This window comes from Melanerpes formicivorus, unplaced genomic scaffold, assembly GCF_026170545.1.
Source record: "Melanerpes formicivorus ecotype bairdi unplaced genomic scaffold, bMelFor1.0.p_v2 SCAF_9, whole genome shotgun sequence".
Lineage (NCBI taxonomy): Eukaryota > Metazoa > Chordata > Aves > Piciformes > Picidae > Melanerpes > Melanerpes formicivorus.
This window is the reverse complement of record NW_027142361.1, coordinates 1,325,480-1,342,398: the sequence shown is the minus strand read 5'-3', so window position 1 is coordinate 1,342,398 and position 16,919 is coordinate 1,325,480. Positions and strand designations below refer to the sequence as shown.

Below are 16,919 nucleotides of genomic sequence, written 5' to 3'. Positions count from 1 at the left end.
GGGCAACCGCTATTAAAAGGCGTATCCACAGATTAACCTTACCGAGAACCTTGCCTAGATGTCTATCTATTCCATTATCCCTTGAGAGAGTTCCTAACTGAGCTGCTGACTTGTCTCCAACTATTAGAGCTGGAGCACCTGTATCATAACACCTACAAAGCCAAGCTAGAACTGGCTCCTTATCTGCTCTGGTATAATCTTTACGGACATTTCGTAATTCTTCCCTTGGTGAGGAACAGTCTGAAATGTCATCTGACTCCTCCTCTTCCTCAACTTTGTTGTCCAAATAATCCTGCTGCCACTCTCTCAACGATCTCTTTAAGCTGAGAACCACCACTGCTAGCTCCTGTCCTAGCTGCATCTCTATCGTGTTTTGTTCTCACTAATTCAGCTAGATCTTTAAAACAAATCTTTTCTTCCTCCTCAGCAGGATCTTTTCTAGTAGAGGTTCCCTCACCAGGATGTGGTGAAGAGGTTATTAAATTTATGCATATGAATTATGAAAAATATTATTTTTATTAATTATCAAACTATTAATAACCGATGAATCACCAACTTAAATACATGTTCTAGTGCACCTTCGTGAAATAGATTCCACAAGTGGCTTAGTGTTATGATTAGGACTTAATTGAACTATATATAAACCCTTTCTATATTTATATAACGAAGGGTGCAGTTCCGCTGCTTGGCCACTAGATGGAGACTCGGCGGGACGCGGGTAGCTTCTGGCTATACACAGCAATATTACAATCTTTCTATGTGTCAGCGCTTACTCTGCTAGACACGGATACTTTGAACTGAGTGCTAGTGGATGGAAAGCACGTGAACGATATTCGATTCCCTCCAGACAACAGGGATCAGTCCTGGTCGGGGACGGTCCGTGGGATCGGCCCTCAAAAGTCGGCTCGCACGGCAGGGCGGGACGACGGTGGCCGGTAGGTGGGCTCGGACGACGCGGCAGCAGGCAAAGCTATGGGGGTCGGCCCAACCACAGTGATTCTCGGGGCTGATGCAAACAGCCTCGGGGAGAGAATGCGGCTGCATTAGGCGGCGGATTCTCGTTTACTGAGCTTAAAGGAGCAGCGGGACTCTCAGAGTGGTCCTGGGTTCGGTGCAGTATAGGCACGAACAATGCTTTAGTCTTCCCTGAGATTCACAGGGCTCAGAGTGGCACTCAGTGGCTCCTCTCCCGCTACGGGGGGCTAGGCATACGTGGACTTGGTATCGATCAAGTTCCTTCTCCCCGGCAACTGGGCAGATCTTACCCTCGGGGGTTGGTCCAGTCCTCCCCTGGCATGGTGGGCTCTCCCGGTCGGTACGACTGGCTGTAGCGACGCTGAGCTCAGGCGTTGCTAAGGTCCTCCCTCTGGGCTTCTTCACTATGCAGAGGCTTCCAGTATGCGTGCGTGTATAACAGAAGCTAACAACAATAAGCTCAATGGCAAAGGCTGTTGCTCGGGAATTGCTCTCTCGAGCAAGCACAGAGACAAAGTGAATGAGGGGGGCAACTTGTTTACCAACTGGGGTGATACTTATAGATTCCTCGAGGCTGGGCTTGACCAATGGGCACTCTCATAAACAACTGGCTTCAGCCTATAGAAAGCGTGAAGCTAGAATTATGCCCATACTTGATGTCAGCACGAGCACTGCATGCGCTGGGTACGTGCAAGCCTGGCTAATGCCTTGGCTTTTGTCTTCCTCCTGGAAGAGGGGGAACTTGTCCACATGCTGGGACAAGATTCAGTATGGGGGCATAATGTGCCTTCACCACACAGGATCAGTCTCCTGCTCTTCTCCTCCATTAGCTCCTGGATCAGCTTTGGTCTTTCCACTTCTAGTCTTTAAAACAGCCACTTTAACTGGAGCTGTGTTTGAATTTACAGCCACCTTAACAGAAGCTGACAGGTTCTGAGACAAATCAGCTGCTAGGGCAGTGGCTTCCGGTCCCACCATTCAAGAAGACGGAAATGACCCTGCCCCATTAATGGCCGAAAAAGAAGCAGGAGGAGGAGAAGGAGGAGACGCCGTATTGGCAGTTGCCGCCACCCCTGGCAACTTGCCAGAATCAGCGGCAAAACCGTTCAGAGGAGCTTTTCCAATTAACTTTTTAGCTTTCTTTTTAACTGACACAGATTCTCCACAATCCTCATCACTGGACGCCTCTGGGGCTGACCCAGAGCCACACCGCTTTCTTTTTGATCTAGTTTTAATAATAAAACACACTCTGAATACCTTCCTCTCCCGACGCCAAGAATACAGCAAATACAAATTAGTTATCACCAGCAGCAGGATTACACACATAAAATAAATCACCTTTGGATCCCAGCCATCATTTAAAGTTACTCTTTCTCCTACTGGGATCTTAAACTCTTTTATCTCAATCGGGAGAGTGCTAGAAGTCACATTCCTGTATCTCGCTGGCCAGAAGAAATTCACGCAGCATGCATACAGAAGTTTGACTCGATACATACACCACAAATAAATTGTCCGCATCAAATATTTTCCCAGGTAATCCAGAATCAAACCCAAACAATATCTGCAGACCAGAGCCCCAAAAATTGGAAAGAAAACGCGCTCTAAAATCCACAGCACCTTCATGTTTTGCTAATCCGGCTATAAGGCAATAAATCAATAAAGCAATAAAGAAATAAATCAAGCTATTTATCTGCCGCACGTTGGGAAGCCAAGAAAAAAAATGTCGAGGGTTGAGGGGAAGGCCTTAGCCTTCTCCCCCCCCACAAAGTGAAGGGAAAAAAACCACAGCTAAGCACAGCCGGATGAGCAAGAGAATGTGCTATATTTACAAAGCAGTTTAGGAAATGCAGGGGAATATATACACAATTTATAGTATTTACAATATATACACAGAAATATACAACAAAGTAATAGAGGAACAAAATTCCCTCCTCTGCTGAGGAGGGTTCCCCCCCTGTACACCCCTTTTCTCCCCCTTTTTCCCCAAAGAGGTTTAGAAAGAGAGAAAAAGAGCAATTGTTAATTAAAGCAGAATATGTTAGTAGAGGCCTTATCTGTCCAAGGTCAGTCTGGCCAAAGGCCCAGAAGCTGTAAGCTGCGAAAGGAGGGGGAAGAAGAAGAAGAGCAAGACTGCCTGAAGTCTCTGCTGAACTCAGAGTTTAAAGTTGCTTTCTACCAATCCACCAATGAAATTAGTTTAGACCTGTCCTTTGTTTATAAAACACTCGGCCATGGTGTCCCTTTCTTAAAGGCATAGCCTCAAACGGTCAATCTATGAATGAAATTCATTTAGAATATCTGATTGTTTTCGTTATTATTCCAAAACATTCAGCCAGAGTGTCCCAGCACTGTCCCTTTCTTAAAGGCACAGCCTCAAAAGGTCACAGTATTTTGTAAGAGGAGATGAGATACTGCCATGAAACTCCTTTGGAAGACCTTTTCACCACGTGTCTGCAGTATAATTGTAGAAGTGCCATCTGGTAGCTCTCCCAACAGCTGTTGTTGTAGCTGGCCAGGCACGTTAATTCGCCTTTATGTCATAGTACATGCGGAGAACTCTCCTCATGGTCTCCACATATTTATCATCCGGAACAGGTTTTCTCTGGCTCCCTGGCTCTAGAAACTTCTTTATTGTGGGGATGCTGCTTATCCTTTTTTTAAAAGTCTAAAAGGGAAACAGTAAGTACAAAGTGTTTAAAGGACAGAAAGTAGCACATGAGAAAACTAGTTTAGTGATTTGTGAAATACCCTTTAAAAAGTTGTGTGTGGAGGCAATACAGGAAATATAATTTTAGCCATAGATGAATTTTACTCCCCCTCACTCTAAACCTTTATATTTTTAAACAGTAATAAACTAGCCCTCTGTTGTGTATTGATATGGGATGAAATGGAAACAGCTATCTGTGGTTTCAAATCTGTGTTTTACTCAAGTCACTTCCCATGATACAGAAAATATCTCCTGCTTTAAGAACTGAAAAATAAGAGAGTGAATTTCTTCAGATCTTTACAGGGATTATGCCAGAAATTAATAGATTCTTCACATAAAATGTATTATAAGGTTCTTCTTAAAGCAAGAAAAGCAAAAAGAGTGACAAATGCACTTTTGTGGAATTATCAATGCACCAACAGACTTTGAAATATTCTTTATCACATTCCAGCCACATAAGTGTCATGTTAATGTAAGGTACCTGTAATTGAGGAAAGCCTGAGAGCACATCTGACTTCTTTTCTTCTACTATTAAAATGGCTTCAAGAAGAAGAATGTCCGCCCAGCTAAAATTGTTGCCAACCAGAAAATTCTGCCCATGGTCTTTCAAAACCTAGAAGTGTCATAAATGAAAATATTTAGATGTGGGTAGTCAGCTGGAGTTGATGTTTCCAAAATGCACAGGCACACCGTCTTGGACAGTACTCCCTGGCTCTTGTTTTCTTTTCATCTTTCCCATGCAGCTAGGGATACTTCTAGTGAAGGGATGTCAGACCAGTGCCTGCAGTAACTCATCATTTTACAGGATACTCATGAGCAGTCCTCACAGTGGCAATTTAGAATCTCAGGGTTTGTCTTACCTGTCCTTCCTTCCTATAGCCCTAGGTATCACCATGTACTGGGCTACAGGGTTAGATACCTCCTCAGTGTTCACTCCTTTTCAGCCTAATAAATCTTGATTTTTTTCAATGGCAAAATAGAAAATATAAAAGAGAGTTGATCAGCCTAAAGCATTAGAACTAAATGAACTGGCAGCCATCTATCTACAGGACAGCTGATATTTAAGTATTCCCTTTAGTCTTTAAAGCAGAAAATTAGCTATTTCTGACAGAGTATCCTGTTTATGTATATTCATTTCCACTGATACCATCTCTTGGGTCACATCTCTCCAAGGATCAGTTAGAGAAACACCAAGATTCCAGTACGGGTTAAGCAGAAGACTACTCACACTAGGTGACAGCTGTGTATTGTTGTGGTTAGAAAAACCATGTACATGTATTTGAAATATTAAATAAGAGTGACTATTAGCTATTCTAAGATCACATTGCTTTTGCAATGCAAGTTATACATTTTCATGTTTCCTAAAATTAGGAAGCTGCTACTTTAACTGTACAATATAGCTATGTTTACACATTCATTGGATTGTAACAGTTTTGAGCCAAAGGGGATAGTTGGACCCTTCAGTCTGAGTGTTGATGCCCATTAGATCCTATTTAGGAATTTCTGCATTTTACCCACCCCAGCTTGTCTCATACTGCTCTGACCTCTCTCTCATTTCTCCAATCTGCAGACCAAGTATGATGTCCTCATTTATAGCACTGCACCAAAGTCTTCCTGTTTCATCTGCTTTTGGTAAAATATTCAGTGTTCCCATTGTTATCCTTCGAGAACAATGTTAGGAAACAGTCCTCCTACATACCTTTTCATATACTGGGAAGTACCTGCTTGTTGCCCTTTGAACTATTACAGCAAGTTGTTTCTCTTTATCTTCAGCCGATAAAAATGGGAAGATCAAAATGAGCATCATAAGATCATCAGTTCCTCCAACATACATATCAATCCTTAAAACCAAAGCAAACAAAAACCTTAAATAAGAAAGCACCTTCATAAGCAGGGTTTTCTTAGGTTTATATTGTGATAGTAAAAGTTGAATTCCCCCCTGCCCAAATGAAAATTATTTTTGCAGTTAAAAAAAGAGTCACAGGAAATTCACTCATAGTTGAGGTGGTGTTGGTATTCGCCTCCCTGTGCACGATCAAACAGGATTGTACAGAGTTAGCAAGAGTTTAACTTTAGTGTTACAAATTGCTGCAGATTCACTGAAGAAAAACACAGCACCACAAAAAGTAATTCCCAGCAGCCTTAGTCTTCTGGATATATCCCACCTTCAAGGTTTCATCCACAGTTCAAGTGGTGATAAGCAGATTAATAATGGGGTTGGAAACCTGAACTATACCAGGTTTCACACCTAGCTAATGATCAGTACAGCAGTCTTTCAAATAGTCCCTTTTTCCGCATTTTCCCAGAGCTCTGACAGCAGGTTTTGTACTGTAGACTGTGACTGTTTGAGGCTGTCCCTTTAAGAGAGGGGACATTGTGGCTGAATGTTTATAAACGAAAGACAGATCTAAACTAATTTCATTGGTAGATTGTTAGAAAGCACCTTTGAACTGGGAATACAGCAGAGACTCCTGGGCAGTCCTGCACTTCTTTTTCTTCCTTGCGGCAGCTCACAGCTTTCTGGGCTTTCGGCCAGACTGACCGAAGAGATAAGGCCTCTTCTAACACATAACCACCTAACTGCTTTTAATTAACATTTGCTCTCTTTCTCTCTTTCTAACCCTCTCTGGGGAAAAGGGGAGAGAAGGGGGATACAGGGGTGGGGAACCCTCCTCAGCAGAGGAGGGAAAATCTCATTTCTGTGTCACTTTGTTGTATATTTCTGTATATATTATAAATACTGTAAATTCTGTATATATTTCCCTGCGTTCCCTAAACTGCTTTGTAAATACAGCACATTCCTTTGCTAATCCGGCTGTGCATTTTTTTTTCCTTTCAATTTTCTTCCCTTTACTTATGGGGGGGGGAGAAGGCCCGGCCTTTCCCCCAACCCTCAACATAGACATAAGTCAAATTTAAATTTTCCTCATGAATATGAGTAAAATACTCTAACAGTATTCTAACCAACCACCATATAAGAGACTTGAGTTCCTGCTCTGTAATAAGACTAACTGCAGTTTTTGTTGTCAGTCAACAGTTTCCTTTGTAAGGATTAACCACATTATGTGCAATAAGAAGCTATCAGATATTCCTGCAAGGCTTACTGTATACCAGCTTCTCTCCTGCAGCTATCCAGTCTAAAAATGTACCTCTACACTGTAAAGACCAGCTATCCAAAGTACTTAAATCTGGAACTACTTGAAGCATGGATGCTCCCTTCCCCCTAGTACAAAAAAATCAAATCAACAAATAAATTTCATTTATGTTTGCTCTAAGACAGCAGGAACAGGCTCCAGCCTAGATCTAAAACTCAGAAGAGAATGCTGTTTGAAAGAAGAGATATGCAAGGAATGAAAACTACAGGCAGGAAATGAACGTTTATTAACAAAGCAGCTATGACTGAGGCTTCTGTCCATTCTTTTTATTACATTACATAGAATAAACCAGGTTGGAAGAGACCTTCAAGATCATCGCATCCAACCCATCAACCAATTCAACCCACCTAAACAACTAACCCATGGCACCAAGCATCCCATTGTGCTGGGTTGAGGCAGCCCCCTTCCCCACCCCTGGCAACAATAAACACTCAGACAAAGGGATTGCAAAAGTGATGGAAAGTTTAAATAGAAAGCAGTGAACCTTTACAGAAAGCCAAAAGCACAGTGACAAAGAAAGATCCCAAAACAGACCCAGAGAGATCCCATCCCCACCTGAGAGTACACCCGAGACCCCCAGGGCTCCTTCTTCTCCCTCCCACTGCTAGGCTAGTCTCAGCTGGCCAGATCTGAGACTGCCCATCCCCCCGTGGCCTTGGGCCTAGCCAGGAGACATCTCCCGTAGTTACCGGCTGATGGAGGAGGGAGAAAAGAGAAAGTGCTAGACTCCGCACTGGATCTTATAGTGGTGCAAAGGATTGTGGTATGAAATACTACATCATTTCCTGTGTCCACCCCTCTGGGCTGGACTTCTGGACACAGGAAGTAAACATTGCAGGGGGGCACCCAGCTCAAACTGCAACACCCATCAAGTCTCCTCCTGAAAACCTCCAATGACGGCGACTCCACCACCTCCCCAGGCAGCCCATTCCAATGGGCAATCACTCTCTCTGTATAGAACTTCTTCCTAACATCCAACCTAAACCTCCCCTGGCACAGTCTGAGACTGTGTCCTCTTGTTCTGGTACTGGCTGCCTGGGAGAAGAGACCATCATCCGCCTGTCTACAACCTCCCTTCAGGTAGTTGTAGAGAGCAATAACGTCACCCCTGAGTCGTCTCTTCTCCAGGCTAAGCAACCCCAGCTCCCTCAGTCTTTCCTCATAGGGCTTGTGTTCCAAACCCCTCACCAACTTTGTTGCCCTTCTCTGGACTTGTTCCAGCAAGTCAACATCCTTTTTGTTACTTCCCTGAACCTGTCTCAGGTAATTCAACCATTTGCATTGCTTCATGACAGCTTACTGTAAAGTATCAATTAAAGTTAGATGCTTTACTAGTCAATCAGTTCCTCAATCTCTCTCATAACATCTGTGTAACTTATGCTAATAATTAAGACTTGGTGTATTAGGGAAATCCCAGAAGATTCAGCATACTAATACAGTGTCAGTGTTGAACCACTGTAACTGTGATCACAGAGCCTGAAATTCAGAACCCAGGTTTCTGCTGATGAAAAGCTGGGAAAAGAATATCCCTAAGAGAAATGTAATAATTGGTATCTGTCAGCATGGGGTGTGTAGGGGAGTTAATTAAAAAGAAAGAAAGAGAGAGAAAGAATTAAAACACAGGAACAAATGATACAAGAAGAAGCCACTTGGGTCTTCTATAAAGTCTTCAAATGAAGACTGGTGGTCTTTTTGAAAAATGGGTAACCATATGAAGTGTAACAGCCTACCATAAAAAGAGAACACTCAGAGAAGCTACTAGTCCTTTCTGTCCTCAAACTGACTCACCAAGGTATCAAGATAAATATCAAATTAATAAGTAAATTACAATCCATTTAAAAAAATATATATTTAAAAGTGGTGTCTTTCTTCTTGGTTTATCCAAGTATTTTTCTTCCTGCTCTGAGATTTCTAATTTCCATACACATACGGGTAGGTTTGTTTACTTCACCCTGGTAAGCCTCCACTAAATGATGCAAATAAGACCAAACATATTTTGAGCTATAGCTTATTGTGGAGGATACAGCCAGTGGAATGAAAAATAAAACTGGTGGGTGAGCATCCAACGGAAAACAAAAAGACTAGAGAAGGTAAATTCATCACTGTTTTGTTTGGCACAGATAGTACTTGTTACGCCATGAACACATCTATCGTTCAGGTCAACAGGTCTTGGGTCAGTAATTGAATGCTTAATTAAGCATTATGAAGTCTGGCATTAAGCAAGAAACTGGTTTACAGTGTCACTGCCCAGAATACATGTAACTGAAGCCAGACTTGTGTGTGCCTGAAGAGCCAAAGCTCTTTTCTTACTTCATCTTGGGATGCCTTTTTCTGTTGTTAATTATGGGGGCGACGGAGATTGGAATCAATACGGCTGACCAATATGATCAAGTATTGTTCCTTTATTGTTCCAGTATTGCAGGCCTATGGTGCAGGCCTATGGTGTGAGTATAGCACAGTAAAGTAAAGCATAGAAGAGGAGGAGAAAGGAAAGGCAGGAGTGCGTAGCAAGGGAACTTCTACAACTTATCTAAACTCGGAGTGCCTTGTTGGCATGGCTTCATTGGTTCCCTATGATGACCACACATCGCACTACTATAGATTATTGGTCCAACTACTAATGACACAACGAGGTTGTTGATGCAGGTGCATGTCCTGTTGTCCCAAGATAACTGTCCATCTTTATAGCTACCAGTGCCCTGTTTTAGTTACATGTTGCAGGCACAGCACTGTTTTTCTACACTGCTAGCTGGCTCTGCACTTATGCTGAGCATGGCCTACCACCATGTCAGGCTCTAGGCCTGCACTGCCAGATTGCTCACACTGCTCGTCGCTGGCATTGCCACAGTTAATAACTTGTGGTCTACCTCAAAGCAGCTTAAAGTTAAAAACATTAAAACAAACCTCAACCCCAGCCGCAGCTAACAACCAGCAAATTGACTCCATCCCACCTCTTCCATTAAAGTAGTAAAGTTTTGGTTTTCCAGCCATGACTTCAGACTTCCTGTTACCTAAAACAGCTGTAAAAGATACTAAGTTAATAACAATACAACCCAATGGCAGCTGGCTGACAGGTCACTCACATAAAAATGTAAGTTCATTTTTGACAAAACATTTCAATAAAGTTTCAGTCTAAACTGATTTGGTTTTATGCTGTACAGTTGAGTCACAGTGTTTCATAGTCTTCTTGTTTCCCTGAAATTCATTAAAAGTAAGCACCAAGTTGCTAAGTAGTAGATAACTGAAAAATATTAAGTCATGACTGAGGAAATCCTTAAAACATTTCAGAAGATGTAAGCACCAGAGTTAACTCAATTGCCACTGAAAGCCAAGTTTCAGTTAAAGGGGAGAAGAGGCACTGGGCCTTTTTTTTTTTCCCCCCCAAATCTGTCAGTCCTTATATTAAAGAATGCCAAAAGTATCTAAACATCAATTCTATGCATACTTTGGTGCAGTATGGGAACATATTTTCAAGGCCTCTCATTTTTCTTTCTAGCTGTGGTGATCCAGGGTAAGTGAGTGATCTAGAATTGGTGGAAACATCAAAAGAATAACCAGTTTCTTCTGTAAACCCCAAATTAAAATACAAAGATTCAGACTTCTGCACTACTTCTGCTTCTACTTGTCATATTTCTTTCTATTAATAAGCCCTGTTGCAAAGGAAAGCGTTCTGAACCATCATGGTGATAAAATACACCATGCTTTGCAACCAGCAATTTAATTCTTGAATAGCTTAACAAAGCAACCTATTGTTATTTTTTTAATAGACTTGTGCTTAGGTCTCATCAGGAACTACATTCTATTGAACAGCTATAAGCCAAAGGAGCATCAAATTTCATCATACTAGCATTTTATGCACAGTACTCTGCAACAGGAGCTCCTTGTTGCAGCTAAGAGCTGTTTTCCCTCTGTAGGAAGATTTCTTGTCACTCCAGTCCACGGTCCAAATAATTCTGGAAAAGAGGCTGTTGGCAAACAAACAATAACCTCTAGTTCCCAATGTTTCAAGAGCTGTTTCGTAAGAGGAGAGCAAAAAATGAACCTTTGAAAGCCCTTAACCACACAAAAGGCAAGCTATCTGCTTGTTAGCCAATAGGCATGAAAACAGAACACAAAATACAAGACTGCATCTACCACGGGAATTCAAATCAAGCCAGGCTATTCAGCCCTTCATGCCTCTCCTTAGGGGCCTCCATCTCTTCATAGGAACTAAACCATTGCTGAGTTGTATCTATAGTGCTAACAGAAGAAAAAGAAGCCAAAACCAATTTTTAACTTGAAGGTCAGAAAATTAAAACAGCATGAAGGGCACTTTTTCTTCAGTGCATCTTCCTAAGATATGCTTCCATCAGGCTAAATGATATCACAGGAGATAACCAAGCCACTGTTGCCAAGCACACATCAGTGCAGCAAAGGCAAATGGAAGGTAAAGACAGGATGGATGCTTGTCTTGTAAAACAAGCTTTAGACTGAGCCTGACATACAATATTTGAAGAGTAAGGCCAACTTGTGAACTGAGAAAAGAGCACCCTAGAGATGGGCAAAGATCTTCTCCCCTCCCCACTGTTATCAGCAGAAGGAAAAACAGCAATTTGCAATAAGGAGCTGCAATTGCAGGAAGGTTGTTGGCCATTCCCCTCAGCCTCTTATCTTAAGCACAAAAGGGACTTTAGGAAAAAAGGATCTGAATTTACTCTCTTATTGTGATTTATGAAGGCCACCTGGGCTAACAGGGAGAAAAAGGGAACATCAGTATCTGTGCAAAAAGTCATCATTCCCATGCTGGCCACATACACCAGAACACTGGTGGAAAAGGACTACCAGACCACCTGTGCTCAGCATGTCTTGTAGATCCAGGACTTCAGGACCCAATACTCACTGCTTGCATTCTGCAACTTTCAGCTCAACAGCAGCTGCTCTTTCCTACTTTGCATCATGTAACAACCAACCTGGAAGGGAAGTCCCCTGCTCAGTGTCTGACAGCAAGTAGCCTCCTGGGCAACAAGTTCTCCACAGACTGACCATGAGGAGTGGTTTACGTTATCAAATAGGAACAGTTGGCCGTGGGGAAAGGTCTTGAAGGCAGAGCGGCACAGAGCAAGCCCTTACCTAAGAAATGAGAAATGCTGGAGTACACGCTTCTTGTAGAAGCGTTCCTTAGGCCCAGGGTGAGCAGCCTGCGCTCAGGGAAGTCATCTGATCAGACGCCCGCATGCTAGCATACCGCGGGAGCCAAGCAAGCCAGAAGACAGCAGAGTGATGACGGGAAAAGAGAAATCACAGAAACTCACGCTAGCCACACGAATTAGGTGGGGAAGTGGAGCAGAAATCACAACAAACAGAACCCAGCTGTAAGCCCACTACCGGCCGCAGCCGCTGCGGCCCCTCCCAGCCACAGCACTATGCAGGCGGCAGCCACCAATCGGAAGCCGCCACTCTGCTAGGAGGCGGTGATAAGCGGGGAAGTCGCCAATACTAAGCCGCTACTCTGCATATTTCGCAAAGGCTTCAGGGAGTTTAAAAAAAAAAAAAAATTCAGGAAAATAAGCAACTAAACTGCCGAGCTATTGTATTCTAAAACGCATCCTTTACTGAGAGATAATTTCTTAACGTGTGGCACCGAATTTTAATATTGATGGCATCGCTATAACGTTAAGAGAGTTGAATTCTTGTTCCTTATATAATACAGCAAATGCTTCTAAGTTCTGGATGTGAGGGCGATCTGGCTGCGACATCTGTCACCCCATTGATCGCCAGGGTTGATTCGGCTGATCTGGCTGGCTAGGCGGGTGTCCCCTTCCTCCCTCACCGCTCCATGTGCGTCCCTCCCGAAGCTGCGCGCTCGGTCGAAGAGGACGACCTTCCCCGATAAAGACGGTACCGTTCATCGGTCAAGGGTATACGGTAGCTGCGCTCCCCTGAAAGCTCAAGGTCCATTTGTGGGAGAGAGAACGTAGGGTAGTCAAGCTTCCAAGACTGCAGACACATCCAAGTGAGGCACTGCATGGGGCAGTCTGCCATTGTTTTGTGCTTATGTGCAGCACTAATTTAAATAACCAATGTTTGTTTCCATCTCTGTAGATGGCAATGCTCAGTTTATCATTTCTCCCCCTTCCACCCCCTAGTCACCTACAGTCTTTGAGCTCCTCAACTTACAGAATCACAGAATACATCCAGTTGGAAGAGAATTCAACCCTTGACCCAGCACTAAACCATGTCCCCAAGCACCAGGTCCACATCCTGCTTAAACACCTTCAGGGATGGTGACTCCACTGCCCTGGCCAGACCATTCATTCCAATGTTTGATAACCCTTTCAGTGAAGTATTTCCTAACATCCAGGCTAAACCTCCCCTGGTGCAGCTTGTAATCATTTCCTCTAGTCCTGTCACTTTACACCAAGCAGAAGAGGCTTGCCTCCTCCGTGCTCCAACTTCCCTTCAGGTAGCTGTAGAGGGCGAGGTCTCCCTTCAGCCTCCTCTTCTCTAGACTGAATAACCCCAGCTCCCTCAGCCACTCCTTGTAGCTTGTGTGTTCCAGGACCTTCACAAGCCTTGCTGCCCTTCTCTGGACATGCTCCAGCACTTCAATATCCTCCCTATAGTGATGGGCCCAGAACTGAACACAGTATTTTAGATGTGGCCTCACCAGTGCTGAGTACAGGGGGATGATCACTTCCCTGTTCCTGCTGGCCACAGTATTTCTAATACAAGCCAGGATGCTGTTGGCTTCCTTGGCCACCTGGACACACTGACAAACACTGAGGCAAAGTAGCTGTTTAGCAGCTCAGCCTTTTCCTTGTCTTTGGTCACCAGGTTTCCTCCTGCATCCAGTAGTGGGTGGACATCCTCCCCAGCTCTTTTACTACTACTATACTTATAAAAGCACTTTTTATTATCTTCAGTGACACTGGCAACACACATGCCAGTTACAATCGGGCATCCTTGCATATGTAAATGCATTTTTCGTCTAGGCCATCACCTCCACAATTAATTTTAAGCCACTTGAACAGTTAGCAAAAGAGGTGGGATGGGTAAGGAAGACGGGAGGGGCTTTTATTAAAGCTAGAAAAATATATCAAGACTCTACTCAGTCAATAGTTCTTCAGGAGTACTTTTATTCTGGGCAGGAGACAGAAGGAATGAAAGAAACATTTATGGTATTTTTGAACAAAACTACTGAATAAACAAGAACTGTTATTTCTTTACTGACAATTCTACTCCCTCCTTCCATCTCAGTTCAAAAATCTCCTTTCAATATGAAATATCCTGCTCATATCAGCAGCCTTATTAGACAGAGAAATACCATGGAAGTGGGTTTTCTGGCTTGGGAATATTCTTTTGCTAACATCATGGCACTTACACAATGCTTTTAGGAAAATCTGGATGACAGAAGTGAATGAGTCCACTATTCTGCTCCTTTCTTTCCAACAGTCATTACTACATGTTATGCATAAGCCTGAGAAAATGTAAAAAGTAGAATGCTAAAAAACATTTTGCATAAAGATGCTGCTAAATATTAAACCACATAATAGTAGGTTACATAGGATAAATTCTCAGATATGCTACTCATCCAGATTGCAGTACAAGAAAGCCCTACATCTCTTCCATATCTGTACTGCACACTGTGACAGCACAGTAAAATACACAGCTCAGTCAACTCAGTCCATACTCAGAAAGAACTTTCTCCAACTTCAGTAGGAATTTATTTTAGCAAAGGCTGCAAGTGCTGCCATTACACTTTGCTGATTTTCCATAGCACTAAGTTAAAACTAGCAAAAGTGATTCTGCTTATCAAGATTATTAGCTTCTTTCCAAAACAGAGGCTTTAACCTGGGAAAGGGGGAGATATGCAAAACCAACTACTACTTATTCTCCTTTTTGCTGGACTGACCAAAACTTGAATGCTAGTGAAAAAAATACACTGCACGGCTGGTAAATTCTCAAAGGTTACAGGCCAAGTTCAGATTCATCCTGTATTATTTTAAATATGTGGAGCAGTCTCTACCTTTAGTGGAGAGACACAGGCATCTCCAGAAGGCTATGAAGTTCACAGGTAAGCCAAATTTCTCTGGAGATGATTATCACTCACCAGTGGTTTAACAAGTCAGGTCAAAACAAAGAAGCTCACACTTAGGTGCCTGTGGTTAAGTAGAATGAATCCAAGTCTCAGCAGCCTGGTCTTGTGATTGTTAATCTTGTTTCCACTAGTAGGAATTAAACATATGGAACAGGTTGGTTAATTACCTATTTAGGTCCAGGCATACATGGGATAGGTTCAGAGTATTCCCTCTTGAGCCCAATTATCCAGTGATAAATTAAAATATATCCAGATGTAAATACAGTTATTTTTTTCCATCATGAGATACAACTGTCATTCAATTTCTAATACAAATATACATATTTCCCTTTCCCCTCACCCAAAGATATCACCAGTGTGTGCTTTAGAAATTCAATGGCTGCTTTATTTTACTGCGCTGAATTAGCACCACTGCTTTGGAAGCATTTAGGTATGGTTTGGAGTTAGTATCTGCCATGAACAAATAACAGAGTAGCTGGACACATAACGTGTCCTTGGCATGTGTAAGTCTTACATGTATGTTTTTTTTCAATGCACAGACACTTTTGCTCCTTTTTTGTCTCACTGTGAACTGAGCCCATAAAAGCAAACAGTGGCCAGTGCTCCTCACAGCACTGAGCCAGCAGCCAGCTCTAGGGTACAGTTTCCTTGAAGTCCCATGTTCTTCATGGGAAGTGCTGCAAAGACCAGTGTGTGTTATCAGCCTCCAGTCCACAGTGCCAGCAAATCCCACAGAAGGAGTCACCCTGACACACTACCCATGCAATTCCTTCAAAATAGGCAGGTACTGAGAACCATACCTGCTCTGATCTGTTTAGACTGGATTTAAGTCTCACAAATACACAATCTGCCTGATCAGTTCATGAATGAGCTCAGAAAGGTGAGCATTTCTGTACACTTCTGCAGGAAAATGCATTTTCACAGCACACTTCAGCTTCGGTGGTGCTGTTCCAAAAGGCAGCTATAAAGGGTGTTCTCCAGAGTACTGTTTTCTCTTGCTTTTGTAGACGGAGGTGCAGCCAAATGCTAACTGTGATCTGAATGAATCTTTTGCTAATGGATAGACTCTGGCATTCCTTTCCAGCACAGATTTAAACCAGATTATAGGGCTATTTTCTTTTCTGTAAAACTTGATATTTAATTTTATCTCACAAACAGATAAACTTATAAACTGGTCTTCAAAAAGCTACATCAGCTCCTTTGAAATCAACCTAATTTTAGAACGTTTTTGTCAAGAGGATCAGGCAAGGTCCCATTTTTTTCCCAGTAGTGCCCAGGGGCCAAATCTACAGAAGCTGACATATTTTTTACATTGTAAGTGAAGATCTAAATACATTAATAGCAAGAGGAAGGGCAGAGACAACCTCCACTCCTTGGTGGACACGGAGGGGAACGTTGTGATAAGGGATGAGGAAAAGGCAGAGATACTTAACACCTTCTTTGCCTCAATTTTTACTAGCAGGACAGAATGTCTTCCAGACAGCTGGCCTCCAGAGCTGGCAGAAGGAGCCAGGGAGCAGCATAGTTTTCCACTGTTCCAAAATGGGGTAGTTGGTGATCTGCTCAGCCGCCTGGATCCCCACAAGTCCATGGGACCAGATGGGATCCATCCTAGGGTGCTGAGGGAGCTGTCAGAGGAGCTGGCCAAACCGCTCTCCATCATTTTTCAGCAGTCCTGGCTCACTGGAGATGTCCCAGAGGACTGGAAGCTGGCCAACGTGGTGCCCATCCACAAGAAGGGCCGGTTGGATGAGCCAGGGAATTATAGGCCTGTCAGCCTGACCTCAGTGCCAGGCAAGATCATGGAACAGGTCATCCTGAGTGCAATAACACAGCACTTAGAGGATGGCCAAGGGATCAGCCCTAGCCAGCATGGATTTAGGAAGGGCAGGTCCTGCCTGACCAACCTGATCTCCTTCTATGATCAGGTGACCTGCCTGGTGGATGTGGGTGAGCCTGTGGATGTAGTCTACCTGGACCTCAGCAAGGCCTTTGACACCGTCCC

The 16,919-nt window shown here is 43.2% G+C and overlaps 1 protein-coding gene across 3 annotated transcripts; it reads right to left on the bottom strand.

Annotated features, from left to right (window-relative positions):
- Positions 1–2,879: 2,879 nt before the first annotated feature.
- LOC137443355 (glutathione S-transferase 3-like) lies at positions 2,880–12,090 on the bottom strand. Of its 3 annotated transcripts, none has more exons than XM_068142957.1 (4): positions 11,947–12,090; positions 5,382–5,523; positions 4,164–4,295; positions 2,881–3,640 (listed from the first exon to the last, which is right to left on the bottom strand). In XM_068142957.1, exons 2-4 carry the CDS (start codon positions 5,514–5,516, stop codon positions 3,497–3,499), a joined length of 411 nt encoding a protein of 136 aa, XP_067999058.1. In that variant the 5' UTR covers positions 5,517–5,523; positions 11,947–12,090; the 3' UTR covers positions 2,881–3,496. The 3 variants fall into 3 exon arrangements, with proteins under 3 accessions (XP_067999057.1, XP_067999058.1, XP_067999059.1); XM_068142958.1 differs by lacking the exon at positions 11,947–12,090 and adding an exon at positions 9,742–9,808; XM_068142956.1 differs by lacking the exon at positions 11,947–12,090 and having other exon boundaries at positions 2,880–3,640; positions 5,382–6,031.
- Between the last annotated feature and the right edge of the window lie 4,829 nt (positions 12,091–16,919).